We start from the raw sequence: 25,709 nt of genomic DNA, 5'->3' as shown, positions 1-25,709 counted from the left end.
CTGTGGTGGTATCTGACATAATTGTGTATGAAGAGGAAGGACACCAAGAACCAGATGGAACTTGGAAATCAGAGACATATCCAGATCTAAGTCTTTGCCTGAAGCACGTTCACTGAGCCTCGCCTCTCCACGTGAACATGGAATCCTGTGCTATAGGCAGAAGTTTTAGTTGACTTTAAGTTTTAGTTGACTGAATGAAGACCTGCAAAGACAGCAGTTCCTAATTGTTGACACTTGTCCTTATCATCTAAGAAAAAATCTTTCTTTTGACTCATAAGAGAAGTAAAGGTTTTTTTGGGGTTTTTTTGGGGGGGTTGTTTTGAGGGGTTTTTTGTTTTTGTTTTATTGTTTTGTTTTGTTTTCTTGGTTGTTTTTGCATTGAGATAGAAGTAAAGGTTTTATATATAGGCAATGACAGCAAAAATTATGGTGATGGAGCCACAAGCAAAGCAGCATTGGCAGAGCTAAAATATTGAAGATCAGATTGTCCCCGGTCAGCTTCTACAGTACCTTGATTTTAGCCCAGTGAAACTTGTGTTGAGATTCTGGTTTCCATATTTAGATGTGATAAATTTCTGTTGTGTTATGCCCCATATTTATGATAATTTCATATAGCAACCAGAGAAAACTATATACTTGTTCCTTTACTATACTTGTCCTTTCTGCCCACTGCCCCTTGCTCAACTGAGCTGATAATGGGTTGTCTGTCTAAACATAAAACCACGCCCTCATCTGCCTTCAACCTGTGGGAAGGTCAGATCCACAGCCTGTGATCTCGGTTCTTTTTGACAGCATGTGTTCATATGCTCATCACCAACCAATGTGGGCACCACCTCCTACGATGGCCAGCTTCTCATGTTTGTTTTACTTGACAGTTTCTGATAAAGCCCTTTATATCAGAGAAAGCAATAATTTAAAGACCTGGAAATGGAAAGTCATCAGGATGTGGGTAAAGAAAACAATTTTAACATTACTTAAGCAGTGATAAAAAAAATATGTATTTAATATGTATTTATAAGTACTATTATGTGCCAGCATAAGAATCCTGACAGGTAAATTTATACAGTATTACAGTTCTCTGGAGAGAAACAGAACTATACAAAGACAGACAGGTAGACAGATGGACAGACAGATTCTGTGTGTGTGTGTGTGTGTGTGTGTGTGTGTGTGTGTACAGGTTGACAGACAGATAAAATAAATTGGCTCATGCCATTATAGAAATTGCCAAATTCAAAATCTGTAAAGTTAATGTCCTTATTTGAGCCTAGAGACAAGAGCTGCTATACATTATAGGAAACAATCTACCTCATCTATTCTCTCACTTGAAGCATCAACCTCCGAGCCTATGTGTAAAGGCTGTGGTATGGGGGTAAGAACTGGGAGAGGACCTCATGGTTAGTGTTTCTCTGCATTCTGACCATTTGTCACTTTCTGTAATAGTCTCCGTCTGCTGCAAAAGGAAATGTCTCAGATGAGCTAGACTTCTCTGTGAACATAGGATATATGTTTAAAATACAGTGAAGAATTATACTGGTTTAGGGAAGTGTCAGTAGTAGGTATTCCTCTGGGTTCAATGACCTAAGACTCAGGGAATATCATACAATAGGTGGTAGAAAGAATGTAAGAGGCAAAAGACCAGAACATCTACCACAAGATTGTCTCATCTGTATATAACAAGAGAAATACATCTTGAACTCTCAACAATGCAGCTGCTTGAATAAAACCCTAGGAATGCCAGTTGACATGCCAGTTCTGACTGGTGAAATTTCAGAAGGCTCCACCCTTCAAAGAAGAGATGTTGGCAATTAATGATTTCAGAGAGAGAAAGAATCTGTCTTCCCCAGGGATGAGCCCCAATACCAAGTGGTCAGTCCTAAAACACATACATAGGTGTACACTAAAGTGGACTCAGCAAGGGGTACTCATGTATTTGTAATAATAATTTTTAAAAGGCTATGAATTTGAGAGGGAATGGGTAGGTAGGAGTGGTACACAGAAGATGCTGGAGGGAATGGAAGGTATGATTTAAATATAGCATTCATGTATGGAATTTTAAAATAAATATTAATATCACCTGGAAACATTCAGAATAGTAAGTAACTAAATATCAAGATACTGCACAGTCTGGTCAAGTTGGCTTATGAGGTTGACCATCATGCCTTTGTTTATAGAATTGGCATGCTAAGTGGCCACACCCAAAAAGGCCTTTGTGGACAGACTGAAGTTTCAGTTGAAGCAATACTCAAATTTTTCAGTGTTGCTATCAAAACACCACATCTAAGTTTTTGCTGTGTAGACATCTTCATCGAATATTCCCTGGCCCAAGACAAGGGGTTCTGTGAATATTTCCAACATTGGAAGCATCAGGTCTGGATAATCAGTACAGCAGTTAATCACAGAGATAAATCCATCTCCTATCATGATCTACCAAAGCTCACCTTAGACCTCATGACTCAATGCTTTGGGGGCTTAAGGAGAATACTGAAGGAATGGGGGAATGAGAATATTAAGGGGAAGAAAGGACATTTTAACGAGTCTATTTTAATTCTAATTGCTTCATTCCTTCTTCAGATCCCAGATGTTTGCTGGACAGAGACTAACAGGAACTGAACAAGATTTCCTGCCTCCAGTACATCCTTTCCTAGAGCAATGGCTCAGTTTCCTAATCATAAAAGGGGTCACCAGCCATTGTGAATAAGTCTGGAAACCCAAGTAGTAACTGAGGCCCTCCTTTCCTCCGTGTTCCTTCTAGGAATTATAAAGCCATGAAAATAGATCTAAGATCCTTGGTAATCATGCTCTTGCACCTGGCTCTAGGGCACCATCACTTCCTGTTTTGATGGTTCTCTATATCCCAGCCTCCAGTCTATTCTCATAAGAACCAGAAATATCCAGTGAAGACTTGGCATCATGCCTAAGTCACCTTTGCTCAAAACTGTTCACACGTCACATACCATTCATATCCAGTTTTCCTCATGCCTGGAACCCTGTCCCAGTCATCTTCTGGAGCATGGGTTACCTATCAGGCCATGGTCACACCCTTAAAGAAAACTGACTCTTCTTTTCCCAGAAGCCATCCATTGTCACTATCTTCTCAGCAGGGGACAAGACTTTGTGTCCACCTCCCACCGCCATGGTTTTGCACAGGCTGATGCCTGTGCAAGTTTGTTTGCATTCTTACTATGATGTCAATTCCATTCATGAGGATGACTGCTGCTATAGCAAATTTAGAGGCTTAAAATTATTCACATTAGCCATCTTACATTTGTGAAATCCAAACTGGGTGTCAGAGGACTCAAAGTGAGATGTTAGCGGAGTGACTTTAAGAATATGTGAAGAGAAACCATTTCTCAGCCTCTAGAATCTGTGGCCACTTCATTCTGACTTCTGTTTGCACCATTTGCACCATTTCTCTCTCTAGTTTTCTATACTGTTTTTCTCTCTCTCTCTCTCTCTCTCTCTCTCTCTCTCTCTCTCTCTCTCTCTCCGGTTTTCTGTACCGTTGTAGTGAGACTTGAGAGGCTGCCTGGGTGATATATGCTATTCTCTCATCTTAGAGTTTTTATTTAGAGTCTTTATAGTTCCCTCACCTTTGCAAAACCTCTTTTACCATGCAAGGTAACAAATGAGACTATAACATCTTCCAAGGTTGTTGTTCTACCTTGCTGCAGAAGGCAAGCGAAGGGGCTTGAGTCTGCTTTTCTCCTCTTGTTCCTTTTCCATGGTTACCATGATTACCTGGTGGTACCAAGCATAAGCTGTGCTTATGAGGATTTTTCCTTTAGATATAAATGCCACACAAGCTGTAAACTACTATCACTGCACACACATACACACACTCACACACACTCTCAAACACTCACACAAACACTCACACATACAAACACATACACACAGAGAGACAGAGAATTTTCCTCCAAGACAACGGGGGGGGAGAGAGAGAGAGAGAGAGAGAGAGAGAGAGAGAGAGAGACAGAGACAGAGACAGAGACAGAGACAGACAGACAGACAGACAGAATTTTCTTCCAAGACAATGGTCCAGGGTCATGTCATCAATATTTCCATCCAATATTTCTGCCTATCCTAGTCACCTCACTACTTCTGGGCAGATTGTTGGACGGAATCATAGCATGTGCTCTTTTCTGAGTAAGAAGAATTATGTAATTTCTTCTGGCTAATAAGTGATTGTAGGCTAAGCATTCCATTGGTGAGATGAGATATGTAGCCCTTTTCTCTGCTTTCTTTGATTCTCTAAGTTACCAAAGTCAAGGAAAGTAAACTGGGAGTCAACATGCAGAATAAAGCCAGATGGAGAAACCTACCTGAATTTTCTGTACTTGAATGTGTAAGGCAGGAATATTTTAAGTTTGAGACAAGCATGAGCTTCTTGATAATGCCCTGTCCCAAAAGCAAACAAAACAAAACAAAACAAAAATGTTCTGGATGAACCTGTAAGCTTTGCTGTATAATTATAAGCCACCAATATAGAGTGTAACTTAGCTTATGTTGACTGGTGTGCACAAGGGTTAAAAGGAAGGAAAGATGAGACTGACTAGCACTGACTCTGCTAGCTGTTCCTCTCCGTTCACCTGGTTCTATTCACAGGTTAATCATTCGTTAGCTACATTCACGGGCTTTCTTGTTCCTTGGATGAAAATGCCCATTAACTCTGCCTTCTACTTGTTCAGTTTCTTTCCTAAAGTGATAGAACATTTCTTTTTTTTTTCCACAGAGAAGCAGTTACAGTTTGTTAAGGAGCACTTCTAATGTAGATTAAAACATGGATATTAAGAAACAAAGAGTAGTGTTTAGGAAAAGAACAGCACACACATAAGATATGGGTGTAGACGTCTCAACAGTTTCCAAAGTCTACGTAAAAGTGTACTCATAGACTTTTTTCCTTGACTGCAGGCAGCTGCTTCTGTTCCTTTCTCATGATAGAAATGGTGACAGATCTGCAGGTGTGACAGCCAGGGGCTGTGGAAATAGAGTAAATGGTGCCGTGGGCATTTAACAGGATCCCTCTCTTGTAATAAGCCTTGGGAATGAAGTATGCTTATTTCATAGTAAATGCGCAGTAGGGCATAATTTTGGGATTGCATAGAAATCAAGGTAGAAGAAAAACGAAGATATCTGGGGGCCAAAGAATGGAGCTGAAAGGGAGCCATGCTGAGTTACCAAGACCTAGATATGTGTCATCATAGGCACCAGGGCTCCAGGTTTGCCCTCCTGAATTATATCCATCTCTTGTCCCCTCTCACCCTATTCTTGTGGGCCTTTTGTCCTCAGCAAATGTTGGAGTGAGCAGAGCTTTCCACAGCTGGAGCCAGAGAACTATATGCCTGCAGATTCAAACTGCACCTTAAATGTGCGCTAAATAAATAAATAAATAAATAAATCCTGCTGGAGTTCTCATAAGTATAGTGAGAGCATCTAGTTCTGCAGCTGCGGTGTCAATAAAGGGATCTACTGGCCAGCCTGAGAACTCATCACCCAGTGAAGAGCATTGTTTCCATGGAAACCTGCAATTGGTGACCCAAATACACAAGTTAAAGTTCGCTACTTTACCTACCTCATTGTGTGGGTCTGCTGAGGGTTGCCACTATTACATAAAAATCGGGGCTCTTTTTTGTTTTTTCTTTTTTGTTTTTTGTTTTTTTGGCATAGGTGGATTTTCTCCGTGGAAGTCATCAGTTCTGTCAGCATAGACCATGGAGTTCCCCCTGTTCTAAATCAGCTGCACTTAGTTATAAACTTGTTTGGGGGGGGGGGACTAGCCAAAACTGAGATGGGAGTCATTCTCCAGGGTACTGCTCACTTGCCTCTTTCTCCGTTTCTTAAACCCCTGCAGGGCGAGCCCTGCTGAGACTCACAGACAAAAAGCTGGAGCGCATGGGGATCTCCCAGGAGAACCAGCGACAGCACATCCTGCAGCAGGTGCTCCAGCTGAAAGTTCGGGAAGAAGTCAGAAACCTGCAGTTACTCACACAAGGTACCCTGCTGTTTCCTGGTGGGTGGGTGCATGGGAAAACAGAAAATTTTATCATTGAGACAGAGGGGAGCCAGGGAAAGTTTGTTGTTGTTTCCTTACAGAATTTCCTTCATTAAAAGAAAAAACAAAGTAGGTAGCCTTAAAGACTACTGCTCTCTAAACTTTTCGTTTTCATTGCTCACCAGAGAGAAAGATGCATAAATAAGTGATGGATGCACAAATAGAATTACTGCAGCTAACTTCAAGGTTATCGCATACAGCTGCAGAGATTGCCTACTGTACAACCCCAGAGAGTACCAATCACACTGGTCAGGGTCGAATTGTTCCCTCCAGAGTTATGTGGTGTGCAGACTGCACAACTGAATACTATAGTCCTGGGTGCCCTCAGCTTACCAGTAATTCTGAGGAGATCTTAAAATTCAAGTAATTCTAAACTTAATATGGCGGGTGATGGAGATGTGGTTTTGATGCATTTTCTTTTACATTGCTTTTCATTGCCCAGCAGAGGGGAAATATATCAAATGTACCTTTATTTAACTGAATTAATGCATGCCTATACTTTAGGGACTTTGAAAATTCTATTAGCTTCTTGAGAATAGAATGATTTAAAATCTAGACTAGAGAATTTAAATTTGGGATACTGAGACTGTTTAACTCATAATAGTGTGATTAGAGAACCTAAGAACCTTGTAACTTTGAAGTGTCAAAAATATCTAATATTTGAGGAAAAACCTAAGTCCCACTATATCTTACTTATGTATACACATAATTTATAGATATAAACTTCCATCGACTGTACTTTTTCTTCTTTTGTTGCCCATCATGCATCGTTTTAAATGAAAGGATGATAAAGTAAGTGGTTTTGAGAGCATTGGGTAATTTTCAATAAGCAGATATAGTAGTGGTATCCATATGGCTACTGGGGAAATGTGGATCAGCCAAGATACATGTTATTGCATTTGGACTATGGCATTTGGTTGCCTAGAACAGTGGTTCTCAACCTAAGGGTCAAGCCTCTTTTGGGGGTCACATATTGAATGTCCTGCATATCAGAATACATTACAGTTCACCACAGTAGCAAAATTACTGTTCTGAAGTAGTAACAAAATAATGTTATGGTTGGAGGTCACCACAACATGAGGAGCTGTATGAAAGAGTCACAGAATTAGGGAAGTTGAGAACCACTGACCTAGAGGAAGTGATGAAGTGCCTGAAAGATAAGCATTGTTGAAGGATAAATATACACAGAGTGATGTAAAAAAAGCAGTATCTATCAGCTGTTTGACATACTTCTATGAAATCTGTCCCCAGAGACCCCTTGTGGTGTGTTCGGAAGAATGGTTATACTAAGTAATTTAAATTTGAATGTGATTTGCTGATATGCCTTTAAGTTTCTTTTAAAAAATAAAAATAGTACAATTTAAGACAAGAAGTGCTAACACAATGCTACTTCTCAAATGGAATAAAAAAGAAACAGATAACTCTGCTTAAATGACACATAATCCAGGCAGTAAAGAAAAGATGTGGGATGAAACCGTATGGAAAAGTTGACATATAGGCTGGCTCAATTTTTTAATACATATTATAGATAGATGATAGATAGATAGATAGATAGATAGATAGATAGATACATAGATACATAGATACATAGATACATAGATACATAGATACATAGATACATAGATACCTAGATCTATAGAGATCAGAGAGACAGACAGACAGATCTATAGGTAGATAGATAGATCTATAGATAGATAGATAGATAGATAGATAGATAGATAGATAGATAGATAGATAATATGTGAATAAAAGGAGTGCAGATGGTTGTGCCATGTATTCATTATGGCTGCTCTGGGAAATATGCTTGTGGGTTTTCTTAACTCTATTTATTATACTTTTTCATGCTTTCCAAATCTATTATAAAACTATGTGGTTGTTCTAAATGTAGCATATGGACTCTCTACCACAGCATACTTCTTTCTACCTCTCTGTGTTCTGGGAAGGTCCTGAGTTCAACCTTCCTGATTTCCTTATTGGCATTTTCCATCCCTTTGAAGACTGCATGTCCTTTATTCTCTCATGTCATTCCCTTCGGAAGGAACTAGTGTTCTCTAGCTCATGGGTGTTTTTCTCTGATTTTTTATTGCCTTTCTTATTGCTTGTCCTTTACATGTTACTGTTCAAAATCACTTTGTATCAGACATCCTTTATAAAATCCATAGTGTTATTGAAGTGATAATTTCTTGTTTTTTTTTCCTTAGAAAGAAATACAAAATTGACAAGATGTTTGAAGATTGATAATAGAGGTTGTAAAGAGATCTGGGGAAGCTTTAAATTATTTGGGGGTCTAAGTTTGTTCTAATAAGAATCAATGTTCCATCAACTCAAGGGAGCTGGCTGGTTTGGCATGCATAGCATATGGATGTTCATCCCAGGGGTGATGTGTGATTCAATATTAAATATTTGATTCTTCAAATGCATAAATGCAAAGCTACACCAACAATAGGCTGGATAAGTACAATGACTTCACGATTTCTTTCAGTCTTCTTTAAAACCTCTGTGGGTCTTTGTCCTGAGGAGACTGGGTCACACCTCCAGCTTTTTCAAATGGGACACAGTGCCAGGACACATGAAGTCATTACATGCTTCTAATGCAAAGCATGTTTCTGTTGCTGTCGATTGTATAATCCGATCAAGCTGCTACCGTAAATACCACAAACTGATGAGCTTCCCGAGCTGTAGTTACCATTCTTACTGCTATGACAAAGTACCTGATGGAAGCAACTTTAGGAAGAACAGGTTCATTTTAGATCACGGTTTGAGGGCAGATCCATCCTGTGAGGGAGAGTGTGGCAGAAGATCATGAGGCTGCTGGTCACACAACTTCTACATTCAGAAAGCGGAGAGACACAAATGCTGCTGTGCAGTTCCTATTCTTCTTTCCTTCACTCCTGAATCCAGGTCTACATGATGAGTGGTCTTCCAACCTCAGTGACTTCCCTCACAGACATACCCAGAAATTTATCTCCTGTGTGATCATAGATTCTGTCAAGTTTACAATCCATCTTAACCATCACACTTTAAAGCAACAGAATTTGCTTCTCATGTTTCTGAATGCTGGGAAGTCTAGGGGCATGGTACTAGGGAGTTAGGTTTCATAGGCCATTCTTCCCTGTGTTTCACATGTCAGAAGCAAGACAGAATCCATTTGAGATCCATACCAAAGGAATCTCATGAAATCCTGCCCTCATGACCTAATCCTCTATGAGAGGTCCGAGTTCTCCTTAATTCATACCTTAAGAATTACAACTTTAATATATGTGTGTTTGTCGGACTGTTGCATTGGTACTTAAATTTATATTATTTTAAACAAAACTAACCATTTTTAAAAATAGTTGTGTGTGTGTGTGTATGCTCACATGTATACATTCACGCACATATGGAGATACGATGTTGATGTAGAATGTCTCGTATCACACTCTACCTATTTAGTTTGTGCAACTTAACATAGAGCTAGCTCACTGACTACTCTAGGTTGGCTGTCCAGTGTACTCTAAAGATCTGCCTGTCTCTACATCACAGTTCTAACCACCCCCCCCCCCCCACACACACACACTCACACATGCACATACATAGAGAGAGACATTGAGAGAGAGAGGGAGATAGAGAGAGATACAGTGCTGGAGTTACAGGTATGCATCATCACGCCTGGCTTTTGTGTAGATGTGGTTTCAAGACCTTATGCTTGTGCAGCAGTTACTTTTAACCCTTGAGCCATCTCCTCAGCTCCCAAAGGACTCCATTTTTGAGGAAAGAATTTTCTCTTTTAAATGATTGGATTTTTTTGTGTGTGTATTTTTATTTGATTTTAGAGTCTCTTTATAAATATATAGGTATTTTTTTGAAGACTATAGGTGGCTTCCTTTAAGCATAGAGCTAAGTAAATCATGGCACATATAGTTACTGGGGGTGTTTGAACCTGTAAATGAGAAATGAAGAAGGACCCTTGGGAAACCATGAAAAATAAAACAAAACCAAGATTCATAACAATATGCAAATTATACATTTGCCATTAAGGGAGAAATGTTGTCTCTCTGTGTACATTCGTTGTTTATATAAGAAATACTAAATAATGTATATGAGACTAATATAAGTTACACCCATGGGTCAAGGAATGTTGTCACAGAAAGAGAATACATGCTTCAGATGTCATTTTGCACTTGAAATATGAGTGTTTAAACTATTTTAAAGAACACACATAAAAAATAAACAAGAAAGAGAAAGTATAAATTTAGCATTAGATATGCCTGGATTTTATGTCCTGCCCTGAATATTTAATTTTGTTGCTTCAGGGAAATTCTTTAAGCACTCTGCTCCCATTCACTAACTTCTGAAATAGAGATGAGTGGCTCTGCTCAGCCAATAAAAATATGGCAGAAATTCGAGGCTAACATTAGCCATTAGCCTTGTCACATAATTACACCAAGCTTGTGCGTTTATAACAAGCCACATCATGTTAATACCTTTTCTGAATAAATTTATCTGACACTCAGTTTACTACCATTCACATGTGTTCATTTTACAGGAGTGAAATTAAGATTTTTTTAAAATTTTTATTGTTTTGTTTATTTACATTTCAAGTGTTATCCCCTGCCCGATTTCCTCTCAGAAACTCCCCCATCCCACCCCCTCCCCCTGCCTCCACGAGGGTGCTCCGCTACCCACCCACTTCCACCCACCGCTCTAGCATTCCCCTACACTGGGGCATCAGGCCTTCACAGGACCAATTAACTCCCCTGCCTTTGATGCCAGATAAGGCCATCCTCTGCTACATCTGCAGCTGGAGCCATGGGTCCCTCCATGTGTACTCTTTGGCTGGTGGTTTAGTCCCTAGGAACTCTGGGCGGTCTGGTTGGTTGATATTATTGTTCTTCCTATGGAGTTGCAAACCCTTTCAGCTCCTTCAGTCCTTCCCCTAACTCCTCCATTGGGGTCCCCCTGCTCAGTCCAATGCTTAGCTGCAAGCACACCCATCTGTATTGGTAAGGCTCCGGCCAATCCTCTCAGGAGACATCCATATCAGGCTCCTGTCAGCAAGCACTTCTTGGCATCAGCAATAGTGTCTGGGTTTGGTGGCTGCATATGGGATGGATTCCCAGATGGGTCAGTCTCTGGATGGCCTTTCCTTCAGTCTCTGCTCTACTCTTTGTCTCTCTATTTCCTTTAGACAAGAGCAATTCTGGGTTAAAATTTTGAGAAGAATGGGAGGCCCCATCCCTCAGCCTCTGGATTCTCCTTTCCCTTTGTTGGATATTTCAGCTAATGTCATCCCTTTTGGGTCCTGGGAGCCTCCTGCTTTCCTGGTTTCCTAGACTTTCTGTTCCTAGAACCCCACTCCCGATCCCCCATTGCTACACACCTCTGTTCAATTTTCTGACCCTCTGTACGTCTCCCCGGTCTCATCCGACACCTGATTCTGCCCTCCTTTTTTTCCTTTCCCCTTCCTCTCTTCCTCCCACATCCTGCCCACCCTCTACCTCAGGTGATTATTTTGTTCCCCTTTCTAAGTAGGACTTAATTAATCCACATTTTGTCTTCCTTCTTCTTGACCTTTATATGATCTGTAAGTTGTAATTTTGCTCTGCCTTTCTTCATCTATGACTTCTAAATGCTGATGAAAAGACACACACACACACACACACACACACACACATATACAAACACATTGTAAGACTTTGTTTTTAATTGTATAATGAATACATAGTAAATGCCAGTTTTTACTTTCTGTCCAGAAACCATGACAAATACTCCTGAGATAACTCATCATCAGAAGCCAGGGCCATCTTACCTGAAGGCCTGATGCTCCTCTTGCCGTTGGCAATGGCCCCATAGCTCCCTGACATTTGCAAGGAACAACCATCAGTGTTTGCTTCTGTGTCCATGCTCTACTTCTGTCATCTTTAGGGAGATTGTCTCATCTACAAGAAAGCTTTTGGTCTTCTACGTTCCAACTGTGAGCAACCAGGATGTCAATCTGGCTGGTGACACTTGATTAACTGTTCCCACTTGAAATTCAGCTGGGTCAGAACATTCCCAGTTATGTTTTGAGAAGCATAGCAGGCAGCTGGAAAGTCATCATGACATTTCTACCTGATTCATGAGAGATAGGGGTGCGGGCGTGCTTTATACAACACATAACAGTGGTACCAAGTAGTCTAGAATCCCTCAAACTTATTCTTAGCTTTTTAATAGTAGGAATTGTTTCTAGAAAGCAAAATTCTCCAACAGATACTGAATACTGTGCTCAATCCAGCTCATGAGTTTTAATCTTTACTATGCACAGAGCATGCACTCGTTATCACATCAGCTCTTCATATTCTCTCAGCTCTTCATATTCTCTCTACCGTGACTCCTACGGTTTGCCATTCTTGATATATATATGTATAGATAGATAGATAGATATAGATATAGATATAGATATAGATATAGATATAGATATAGATATAGATATAGATATAGATATAGATATAGATATAGATATAGATATAGATATAGATATAGATATAGATATAGATGACAAAGTGACACAGAGAAACTAACATGACCAAAGGAAGATAGGCCTTGGTAAAAAAGCATAGCACAAGAATATCTGAGTCCAAAGCAAGCTCTTTTTTTTCTTTATATGTTTCACTGGTCTCTTTTGGGACTATATATTTTTTCTTATGTAATATTACACAAGGCTATTTTATGCAATTATATTATATATATATATATATATATATATATATATATATATATATGGTGAGAGATGAAATATCTATAATGTCTGACACCCACAAATAAAAATATACAATATTTTCCTTCTGAAATTGACTTGATTTGCTTGATGAATATCTCCAGTTACATCCATTTTCTTGCAAATAACTTTCTTTTTAGAAATAATTTTTAATATTTAAAGTTATAATTCTATATTTCCCTTACCTTTCCTTATGCCAACATCTCCCATTCTACTTTATGTGTAAATTATTTCATTGTGCACGCGACCTATATTTCTTTCTTCTTTTTTCTGTTGCTACACCTCTGGTTTGGTTCTATTACTTGACTTTGTGACTAGTTCTTCAGTAAACATCACTGGGCAAGTTCTCAGTGATGTCACAGTGATGGACATAGACTAGAATGATGTATAGCTGAGCCGTGTGTGGGTCTCTGGTTAGTTTTCTATGGAGCCTGCATAATGGCTTCTGTACTGGCTAGACAAACATTTGTATAAGGCTTCCTCTTTTGTCCGCATCTTTGCCAGTATTTGTTACATGTTTCTTAGTGACTGTCATTCTCCCTGATGTGAGATGGAATCTCAATGCAGTTTTTTATTATCTATTCTAAAAATTATATGCTATATGAAGTGTGTGTCAGTGTGTATGTGAGGATGTCACATGTCACAGCATATATTCTGAGGTTGACAAGATAACTTTTAGGAGTTTTTCCATCTAACACATGAGGCCTGAGGATTGCACTCCAGCTATTTAAACTTACTGACAAGTGCATTTACCCACTGAGCCATCTCACCAACCCCAATTTTAAACATTTTTTAGATTTAGTCTTTATTTTTATTTATGTATATGTTGATGTATTAGTATGAGTGGATGCCATGTGAGTGCAGCAACCTTAGAGGCTAGAAGACTGCGTTGAATCCCTTGGATCTAGAATTTCAAGCTCTTGTGAGCCACCTAAGTGGATACTGGCGACCAGACTCGGGTCCTCTGAAGAGCAGCAAGAACTCATAGCTACCAGTGTTGAATATTTTTGCTTTATAAAATTAGGTTGTTTGTTTAGCCTTGAATTCTACCCATTATGTTGTTGTTGTTCTTGTTTCTTATTGATTAATTAATTATTTTATTTATTTACATCCCAAATACTGCCTTCTCCTAGTCCCCTGGCAGTGTTCTTCCCTCTATCCCCCTTCCCCTTCTTTTAAAAAATTATTTTATTTTTGAGATTATACTGTAATTACATCATGTCCCCTTTCTTTCTCTAAACCCTCCCATAGATATTTGCATTTCTCTGATGGCTCTGATGTTGGACACTTTCCATCTGTATATTGGCCATTCATCCTTTATCTTTGTGAACGTTCTGATTATTTCATTAGCTTGGGTATTGATTAGGCTATTTAATTTCTTTTTCTTTAGGCTTCTGAGTCCTTTGTATATTCTAGATCTTATCCCCTCTGTCAGAGTATAATTAGAAAACATTTTCTCTAATTCTGTAGGCTGTCCTGTTTGTTTCCTTTGCTGTACAAAGGCTTTTGAAGATCATGAAGTATTTACCAATTGTTGACACTATTTTCTGAGTAACTGGCAGTCCTACTCAGAGTGTGTGTTGTCCATGCTGTATCCTAAAGGGATTTCCTGACTTTGTTCACCATTTGTTTTAGTTTGGGGTGTTACATTAAGGCTTTGATGCACTAGGAGTTGATTTTGTACCATGTGAAAGACAGATATCTAGTTTCATTTTTTACATGTAGATATCCCACTCTGTCGGCACTTGTTAAAGACTGGATGTCTCCTCCAATCTGTTTTTGAGTTTGTTGCCAGAAGTCACGTGGCTGTCATTGTGTGAGTTTACATTGAGGTCATCTCTTCTACTGATCTGTCAATCTGTTTCTGTGCTGGTACCATGGTGTTTTTATTAATGAACTCTACAGTATACCTTGAAATTAGATATTGTGGTAAGTCTGATTTTATTCTTCTGTTTGGGATAGATTGCTCTGTCTTTATGAAGTCTTTTGTGCTTCCATATGTCTTTTCAAAATTTTGGTTTTAGTTTTCTATTTTCTACAGAAATTTTGATAGGGGTTGCATAGAATCTGTAGCCTTCTTTTGGTAGTATAGCTATTTTTTAAAATATAAATTCTTCTCATTCATGACTATGAGAGGTCCCTTCATCTCCTACATATTCTTTCCTTGGTGGTTAAGTTTTTATGATAAGGTTGCTACAATTCTTGGTACTGTTTATTATTCCTAAATATTTTTGAGGACTGTGTTAATGGAGTTTACCAATTTCTTTCTCTGTGCATTTATTATTATATAGAAAGCCTATATATTAATTTTGTATCTCATAACTGCTAAAATGTTTATCATACTTAAAAGTGAAAACGTTTGACTTCTTTCTTTCCTGTTTGTGGCCCATTAGACTAGGTTTTTACAATCTATTATACTTCTTGGCCCCTGATTATTAAATATGGTAAGAACTACATCTTGGAGTGGTGAGTGAATGGAATTTCATGTGAAAATCATATACATGTGAAAATCTGGAATATGAATTAAGCCAGAGGTCTATAAACATTTATATAGGACCAGTTAGTATCCTTTGTAGCCTATATGCTTGTCTGTTATACCTTTCCTAACTGTATGAAAGTAACCACATGCGATACTTTAACAGTATTGGGCAGAGCTTCTCTAATAAACCCTTACTTAGAAAATAATTGCTGATGCATAGGAAAACAAAGACTCTAAATGTGATGGTAACCTAGGAATGGGAGAGAATATTTTTAAGTTCCATATCTGGTAAGGGATTGCATAAAGAACTTCTACAACTCTGAAAAAGTAACAATGATTATATTTACCAGCCAGAGGACTTGAATAGTTTTACAAAGAACTAAAGTGGCTAAATATTATATGAAAACGCATTTAACGTAAAAGCTTATAGAAATACAAATAAAAACCACAATAACTATCACTTTCAAACCCATTAGAATTTTTAGAGTTAAAAAAAAAATACAAAAAGTTAAGAAAATAGAGAACTCCAAACCCTTACTCAATGATAAAGGGAATACAAACTTGGATACTCATTATAGAAATTACTGTGGAGGTTCATCAGATAATGAATATTGGAATTATCATCTGATTTCACTTTTGAATATGGCCAAATGAAATCAGAGCAGGAGCCTGAGCTAATGCTGGTGTACTTGTGATCATTGCAGTACACTGACCAAGAGATGGAAACAAACCAATCATCCACCATCACATGCACAAATACAGAAAGGAGAAAATATGCAGCATATTTTAAAAAATATTATTCAAAATATTTATGAAGAAGAAAATCCAGGTTCATTGAGTAGATGAACATTAAGGAAGTTAGTTACAGATCACAGAAACAAGAGGAACTATCCAGAACTACTATTGAATTAGTGTTCATAGGTAGAGATTAGCAAAATGGAAATATTACATAAATCTATTTCTGTATAGTTTTAATATACTTATTAATACTCAACCTTACACTAGCAATAATTAAGATGGAAGTTCAATGTTATGTGCTTTCTGCACTATAACTAAAACAATGTCTGAGCCATAGTCTGTTGACTTGTGTTTGAAAAGTCAAGAGCCTAAGCTCTTGATACATCAAAATCATTGTTGCTGTTCCTGAATTTTCTCTTTTGAGTTATAAATATTTACCTCAATACCATGGGTACTACAATTAGGGAAGGTGATGGTGGTTAATATAGATATCTCCAATGTCTGTATTATTGTGGCTTATAAAATGGAGACACACACATACACAGAGAGAGAGAGAATGAATGAATGGATGGATGGATGAATGAATATAGATTAATTAAACATTAGTGTTCCCCAAAGAGTTATTTAGACTTTGTCCAAATATATGTGTCAAAATTTAGTTGGGAATGGCATGGCCAGATGGACTGCTCCAGTGCTCCATCCTTTGGGAAAAAAAATTAAAACATTGCATTCATATGCAAGAAGACTTTTCAGAACTCTGTGTACAGTTTGGGTATTTTAGCCCAGTCAACTCCATAGTGATGCCTCAGCAACTAAAGTGGGCCATCTGGTCCACCAACCGTGCTTAAAGAAAGAAGTTTGTAGAACAGAGCAATGAGCTCTTAAGACATTACCTAAGTTCTTTTTACATGTCTGACCATAGAAACCCAAGGAGCAATAGAGATATCTAGATGATGACACAGCTAGTCTAAAAATGATACCACTTCTCCCAATTCCCACCCAAGTATTTTTCTCTCATTGTCATTGTTAATGTGTAATTTACATACAAAATATATCATTTTAAAATTTTTTTAATTTTTAAATTATTAAATTAATATTCTTAAATTAATAAAAAATAAAATTGGTCTCAGTCCAAAACACACACACATACACATCATTCACCACCATCAACTCTGTCTCTCTCTCTCTCTCTCTCTGTCTCTCTCTCTCTCTCTCTCTCTCTCTCTCTCTCTCTCGTGTGTGTGTGTGTGTGTGTGTGTGTGTGTGTGTGTGTAGTGCTGGTTTTGGGAAAAATCAGTTCTATCATTGGTGTTTGTTTTGATGTTGCAGTGATGGAACCTAGAGGATTCTAGTGATGTGTCCTTCCACTGAGCTCTGTCCCCAACCATCTCTTCTTTTTACTTTTTATTTTAAAGCAGAGCTGGGTAAGTGGAAGTTACATTTAGCTGTGACACTGGTGTTGCAAATCCATGTCCATTCATATTTGCCTCTTCTGCCTAATCACAGGGGAACAGTGAGCTTTGCTTCCTCGACACTTCCCATCCTCCCTCCCGTACCTGATAATGCCCCTCTAACTTCTTCTGGTCTTGATTTAATAGCTCCTTCTCAGGCTAGTAGTGTATGCAACTTCTCTGTAACTTCTTGGGTGTTTGCCTGCCGAAAATGGATCTGGGTTTTCTCAACACACTCTCTGAAAATTATGCACTACATACTTTAGTCATTCACCACCACCAAATCCTCATTCTTAACCCCCATTGTTTCTACTCACAGATGGGTGATTGATTAGTCTGAGAAGCACATTCCTGGGTATGTCTGTGTGAGTTTCTAGAGATACTATGTCAGAAGAGCTCGAACCTAAATGGATGCATTAATGAATTGACTGATCCAAAGTTGACTCTTAGGAGAACTGTAGAACACAAGAGAAGATTGAAGGAGATGTGTCCCTAGACAGCATGTCTTTTGGAGCTGGAAGTTGACCTCCTTTCTTCTTATTATTTCTCTGGACTGCTTCCTGGCCAGCATGAAGAAGACTCATATACTATCCCTTGCATGGTAGACAGAGGCCTATGAAAGAGTAAAATATTTTTTCCTTAAATTATTCACTTAAGAGAATATCAGATACCCAAAAGAAACTAATGATTCAATGTTAATATTTACATTGTTTGGAGCTAGAGAAATGGCTGGGTGCTTAAGACATTTGCTCCTTTTTAAAGAGAGACAGAGAGAGAGAGGAGAGAGACAGAGAGAGAGAGAGATCTTGCATTAAGTTTTGTTTCTCATGACTTCCTATTATAGCAGCTCCAGCAGATTTGACATAATCTATGGGAAGATATGGGTACCAGCAATCAAGGTGTATTCCACCAGAGCTACACACAGCTACTCAGATATAATACTTAAAATGAATCTTCGGGCAAAATAAAAACAAATACTTATGTTTCTTAGTAACCTGATGTTGAAGGCACAGTGTCACCTGTACTATTCCCTTTTGCTGGTTGTGCATATGGGATCAGTAGACAAAGCCTCCAAGTTTCACTCAGAGACTATTTGTAGTCTCACCTGCCTCTCCACCACCTCATCATGTTTCAAATTCCTCTCTTGGGCCTCCTTCTGAGACCATTAGTGGAACGTACTAGTTATTTTTTGATTACCAATATCCACCCTACCTATTTGTGATAGATAGAGATAGAGATAGAGATAGAGATAGAGATAGAGATAGAGATAGAGATAGAGATAGAGATAGAGATAGAGATATACTTGACGGGGGGGGGACTATTAGAATGTGTGGGCTTGTTGGAGTAGGTGTGTCACTGTGGGCATGGGCTTAAGACCCTAGCTGCCTAGAAGTCAGTCTTCCACTAACAGCCTTTAGATGACGATGTAGAATTCTCATCTCCTCTTGCACCATGCCTGTCTGGATGCTGCCATGTTCCTACCTTGATGATAATGGACTGAACCTCTGAACCTATAAACTAGCCCCAATTAAATGTTGTCTTTATAAGAGATGCCTTGGTCATGTGTCATTTCACAGCAGTAAAATCCTAGCTAAGACACTATTCAATCACTTTTTCACTCCTATTGGCATAGTTGATTTAAACCTATCTCTAACAATACTATTTTTATCCTTTCCTAGCAGGGGTATTTGGCCTTTGATTTGCAGGCTGCACGTGTCCCAGGATAGCTCAAAATATGGCCCAATACAGAAATCATGAACCTGTTTAGAGCATATATGAAGTTGTGTGTGTGTGTGTGTGATTTGTTTTGTAGTCCGATTGCACAGTTCCTGAGAGTGTACTTTGTAAATGGCAATATTGTAACATAATGTCAAAAGGCTGGACATGGCTACAAGATTTTCTGGCTCCCTATTGCTTACAGAAGAAAACTACAACTTTGTAGCATCCCATAGAAAGACATCTAGATATTTCATTGATACGTTAATGTTATCTTTGGGCAAATTACTTTCTAGCGATGATAGTTCAGGTATAAAAATAAGGATAGAATTTATTTCACAAGCTTATGATGATGAGCTAATAAAACTTGAAAAAGGATGTAGCCTTGGTGAGTTTCCACCCCTTCTGCCTTATCTTTCAGAACCAATCGTGTCCCAGTGTGAATTGCTCCTTTAGTCGTACTAATTATGCATTTATTTCCTAGTATCCATTTTCCCTTCTTTTCATGAGCACTGGGTCCCATAGTAGGCATCAGAGATGAGAAGGAACACCCGATCTAGTAGTGAAGTTAGGGCCGTTATAGAGACATGAAGATGCGCAATGGGGGCATGGCACTAAATGTAAATGTGATTGGAAACAAAGGGAATAAGGAAGACTTGCCATGGGTATGCCATATGAACTAGATCTTGGATGAAGAAACATTTGATAATGGACAAACCCTGTCATAAAGTATAAAAGGGGAGCCTGTGTTAAGGTTTGAAAATTAATTCTAGCCCCAGAAGGATTACATGTTAGATCTAGATCTGCAGAAGGCAATGCTTTTTATGTGATTCTGGGAACATAGGAGATTGAACCTAGTTGGAGTTAATATAGGCAGATGCTGGGGAGCTGTCTTCTTGTCTTAGTCTCTCTCTCTCTCTCTCTCTCTCTCTCTCTCTCTCTCTCTCTCTCTCCTCTCTCTCTCTTTCTCTCTCTTCCTCCTTTCTTCCCTCCCTCTCTTCCTCCTCCTCCTCTTCTTCTTCCCCACCTTTCCTCTCTTTCTCCCTCCCTCCCCCCTCCTCTCTCCTTGCTGCCTGACTGCCAGGAGGTAAACAGCTCTTCTCCACCATACACTCCTCAACACCACGATCTGCTGCCTCATTGCAGCTACAGAATAAGTAAAACCAAATGACTGTATTTTATCCTCCTCAACTGCAGTCCAAAATAAATCATCCCCGTTTTACTGCTTTTAAGTTGTTTGTGTCAGATTCCAAGTCCCTGAGCCAAAATGAAACTGATACATCCTGGTGCCTTAGAATCCCCATAGCCTCTGTAGATTATGAATAACCTCTGTGATTGTCTAACTTTGAAGTGCTTGCCCACCTTCTAGCATAGTGTCAAGCAAAAGTGGATCTTCTGTGAGTTTTTCGGATTTAGATTTAATTGTTTCACCTTTCTCTCATTTTCTAGCTCTATTTTATTTCTCATATAAGCTTTTCTTAGTAGATACAAATTTGAGTTTATAAGAAGTAAAAGTAATTACCAAAACTGCTGTAGATCACTTTTCTCCATACAAAGTATTATTTAGAATCTTTCTATTATTTCTTTCTTCTCCTCCCTCTTTCCCCAAAGTATTCGCTGCAGCATTGTGATCTTATGTTAACTTGTTTGCCAAAGATAACGATGGCTCCTCAACTTATAAGTCACTCAACCAACATTGTTTTGCTTAGGATTTCCAATCTCTCCTGAGTGGCATTGTCCAGTTACTACAAAGAAAACTTTTCCCCTCTGACCCTTGTCTTCTCAGCAGCTCATGGTGGGTAAGTATATAGGGTAAGGAGTCTCGTGGGATTTGTTGAGACTCTTCTACTGAAATCAGGGTCATTTTCAGACTCATTCAGGGCCATTTGATTATAATCTGCAAAGTGCATGTTCGTTCTAATTTGCTCCAAGACAGTAGTACATCTACAAACTGTTACTTCTGCAAGCTTTCCCCTGACACCCTTCAAAATCTTCATACCTTATTATGCAAATTTTGGAGTGAGAAATACTTCTAATTTTATCAAATCTTCAAACTGTCAAAGAAATTCTCCTTAATGTGAGCTTTATACATAAAAGTCTAAACACAACGGTCTTTTAGGGATTATGGAAACCACACATCATTTTATCAGTAGGGTTTTGAATGATGATGTGTGCATCCTAGTTAGCGTTCACTCAATCTCAGTTTTGTTCTGAGTCCATTGTGGCCAATTAGTTCAAGAAGGTATTTTGTTTGAAGTTAGGCTTGATATTGACTCTTGCTTTTGATCTGTGGGATTCTTCTTAAGTGAAAAATATTTGTCTGCTCTAGGCAGATTGTCTCTCTAGACAACATATGGGAAAGATGTCCACACACATCCTGTTCCTCATACTTGGACTTGTTATGGTGATGAGTGATAGGGATTCCCAAAGATTCCAAATGCTTCTTTCTGGCAACTTCTGTAGAGCTCATCAACCTCAAAATTCTTCCCCATTAACTCTTTAGCATTCAAACAAGATACACTTATTTGGGCAATTCAGAATGATCATGAGATTATATCACTTTAAGCTTATGGATTTAGATTTGAAGGATCTCAAATGGTTCACGTTCCATTGAAGGTAGATCCATCCTGGATTTACTACCACAGAGATTGGTTTCTTCCTTCTGGGTGAATGTAGAGCCTGCAGTCCTGCAACTAGTGCCTGTGGCAGCTAAATACTTTCAGGGATTTCAGAAGTACAGGGAACTGCTCTGGTTATATCTGTGTATTTGGGATTTCTATTCTTTGTATTACATATTACCAAATCCTATGCCACCATTCTTTCCTCCTTTGAGCCACCAATCCTCAGTATCTTGCATAATTCAGTGTGGATATAATAATTCACATCTGTTCCTTGCATCAAAGTTTCTGCATTCCATTTTCAGTACCACACCTGTCAACGAAACTGGGAATAGGGTCTGAAGTTTTAAAAACTGTAGTACAAAGCTGTATCATGGCCAAGATAAGAGTCTTCTATCATCTCTGAAACAAACACTCCTTCTTTATTACCTCTTTCTTCTTTTATTTATCTTTATTGTAATGATTCATATTCATTCAGCGATTCCTTCAAAACACATTTATTGAGAATCTACTTTGTACCAAAAAACCCCTATATACTTTACCTCACGTGAGGCACAATAAAGGGATGAATTAGATAACCCTTGCCATCAATGTAAAATGAAGTAAATTTGCATGTGAAGGGCTATAGCAAAGATGGAAACTGACAGATGGGAGCAAAAATACTGGAGGAAAATATTGGGAAGATGTCCAAGAGGAGCTGACCTCTGAACCAGGCCTGGGCTCAGAAGCATCAGTGTATTTGCTCTCTCTTTACCTATCAAATAAATACAGAGTTGCTAAGTGCTCAGCACCCTTACAAGGGTGAGAAGTACATGATGCTGTAAAAGGATATTTACTATAAAACTGGCTGTTTACTGTTTAGTACATGAGAGGCCTTTACTGGATTTTGCTGATATCACAAAAAATTATAGAAGAGAGTTAAATTAAAGATATTGGATTGCTAATGAACATGAAAATAAGCAAAGGAATTTTCCTGGATCCAATGGATCAGGCAGAATATGAGATCTAAAAATGGAACAGGGGTTGGCCAGCATAGCTGCTTCTTAGGAACGGTAGAAAGAAAAATTTTCCCCGTTGAAAGAAACAGGCTGAACTGAGACTGTATTGGGGTTTTTCTACGAAATAAAATCTGTGGGGTATATGTAGATATATGAGGAATTATATTATGGGAATTGGTTCACACAATTATGTGGCTGAGAAGTCCCGCAACCTGCCATCCGCAGCCTGAGGAACCAGAGAAGTTAATGGTGCCATTCGACACAAGGCAAAGAGCCTGGGAGAAGCAGACACTACTGGTATAGATTCCATCATCCAAAAGCCTACATATCGGTAGCTTCAATGTGCAAAAGTAAAGGAAGTTAGAAGAACCAGCTTGAGAAAGAGCCTGCTTCTCCTCCTCCCTTTCTGTTCTACTTTTGTTCTCAGTAGTTTCAAAGTTGGTGCTGAATGTGGATCCTTTCAGTCCGCCTATTGGCTCAAATACTGATATCTCTTGGAAACACCTTTATAGAAACACCTCGAAACAACAGGCTGCCACTTGTCTTTGTCAGTTGATACTTAACCCCTTCTAGTCGACACACTGAACACATCATTGAAAAGCTTAATGGATTCTAAGTCCATGAAGAAAGCTAATATCAGAGCGTCAAGAGGGTAAAGTGAGAAGGGAGGTGTGATGGTGGGAAATGAACCTGAGTCTGGAAGTTCCAAATCAGGAAGAGCCAGTGTTTCGGGGCTCAGGTTTAAGATCAGGGAAACACCAATCATGCAGCATTCAGCTGTCAGACAAGGGAGTCTGTACTTGCTCTCGGGAAGATAAGACTTTTAATTGGATTCAGGTTTTCAGCTGATTGGATAGAGCCCTGTAAACACTTGGTATTGCCATCTGCTTTACAATGGCTACAAGAGAAAAAAGACTAATTTCATCTGAAACATATCTACAGGTGCATCCAGAATCCTATTTAAGCAAATATCTGGGCATCCTGTAGTCTAGGCAATTTAATGCATAAAAGTAACCATTAGACTGAATAGGATGACTTGTTGCCTCCAAAATGAATGCTGTGATTACTTTCCTACAATGAACTGTTTATTGTTCTAATGGTCTCCTTTTTTATCACATAAATTAATTGTTGGCTATGACCAACTTTTGCAAATTAATATTTAAGACTGTCCAAGTAAAAGATCTTTTTCACGATATGGTATTTGCCAGACACAGCCTTATCCCCCTATATCTCCCATTTTCCCTGATTTGTAGGTTTGGGGATGGGGGATTATATGGTTTCTCTGAGCATATGTACTGCATTCTAGGGTTTGGGGATGGGAAGCCATCAAAATTATCTCGAATGTTAATATAAAGAGGCAGAGATGCCATTCTCGTATGTGCTGGTTTTCCCAAATATTCAGAGTGATCTTAGTTTTGTCAGATCAATAACACAAATGTTTTGCTCATTAACATCTTGATTTAATTGACATTAATTGAGCATACATGAATATACAGAAAATTACTAATAATGACCTCAAGGTTTCCCTGTGTCTGCTATGTGATGTGGCTTTGTGTTACACATTTGGAGACTCATCCTTTCAGGTTATCAAATATGAAAAAAAAAAAAAAAAAAAAAAAAAAAAAAAAAAAAAAAAAAAAAAAAAAAAAAAAAAAACCGATGCTTAGCATTAAAGCCCAGCAGACTCTGTTGAAGGCTTTGTGAGCAGAGGGTCTGAAAACATATAAGAAGCACTTGACCCTGGATTCATCTCATCACATTCCCATCATGTGGTAGCTGTCATGATTCATCCTTACTATAAACTATAGACAGTTATGTATCTTTTAATGAGTCAAGAACTTCAGCTTTCTTTTCAGTGTCATTTGTGTTACTATGACTAAGATTGTATTACAAAAATGCAGAAGAGATAAAATAATAGATCAAAGTTTATTGACCTAAAAAAGTTTTTTTTTTTTTTTTTTTTTTTCAAATGATCCTTCCTCCAGACTTGGAACTTTGTTTTCTTGCACAGAGTTTTATCAAAACATTTTGTGATCTAGCAGAGTCCCATATGTATTAAAGCATAAGTAAGGGGCTTTTAATTCTCTTTTAGTTTTGAAAAGTAACTCAATTTCTTCCCCAACTTCACTTCCCTGCCCCTAACCCACCCCAACCCCCCAGCACATTCCCCACAGCACCGAAAAGAGCTATTAGACACTTATTAATTAAGGATCAGTTTCTGCTCTTTTGTCAGGGGCAATTATTTGTTTAAGAGCTGGTTTCTGCCTTAATTAAATGAAAATGTCACCCTGTCAAATGAATTCGTTTATATTTATTTATCCAGTTCTCTAGGCTTGAATATCTTAAGTAGGGACTTGGGCTCATCCCATTTGCTCACACAATGAACTGAAAAATGCCTCATCAGTTTAAAAGACTCACAAACAACCACTCCGCCCTGCAGAACCATCTCCTAAGCAAACCTGTGTCTAACAGTGTGGAAATGGTTCTTTCCTCATGGAGAAAGTATCTAGCTCTATGTAGGATTCATACTGAGGGACATCTGTGCACACACATGCACCTGTGTGTGCTCAAGCAGCAAAGAGAATGCCACCCATCACTGGAATCTCTTTGGCTTATGTACAAAATACCCTGTGTGTTTGCAATGTCTTTTTAAAATGCTGACAGCTGATGCAAGGTTTACATTCTATCCTGTTTCCCCTCCAAATTTGAAAGATCAATTTATTGTTTATAGTCTCCATAATTATTATCACAATGAGTACTTTCAGGGAGGATGGCAGAAGGATTGTGAGACGGAGTGGCCAGAAGGGAGATAATGGGATGGAAAATAAATAAAATCTAAATGAATGAATTAATTTTTTAAAGAAAAATTAATCTATAGAAGAAAAAAGAGTTTAAAAGAGAACAATTTTTTAGTCAATAAT

The 25,709-nt window shown here is 38.4% G+C and overlaps 1 protein-coding gene across 1 annotated transcript in view; it reads left to right on the top strand.

The window, feature by feature from the left end:
- Samd12 (sterile alpha motif domain containing 12) overlaps window positions 1-25,709 on the top strand; it is a 284,228-nt gene that overhangs the window by 187,091 nt on the left and 71,428 nt on the right. Inside the window, 1 exon segment of the mRNA XM_034517590.2 lies at window positions 5,852-5,992. Coding sequence (XP_034373481.1) covers window positions 5,852-5,992 — 141 coding nt within the window.

This window comes from Arvicanthis niloticus, chromosome 13 (assembly GCF_011762505.2).
Source record: "Arvicanthis niloticus isolate mArvNil1 chromosome 13, mArvNil1.pat.X, whole genome shotgun sequence".
Classification (NCBI taxonomy): Eukaryota; Metazoa; Chordata; class Mammalia; order Rodentia; family Muridae; genus Arvicanthis; species Arvicanthis niloticus.
This window is presented reverse-complemented; position numbering and strand designations above follow the sequence as displayed.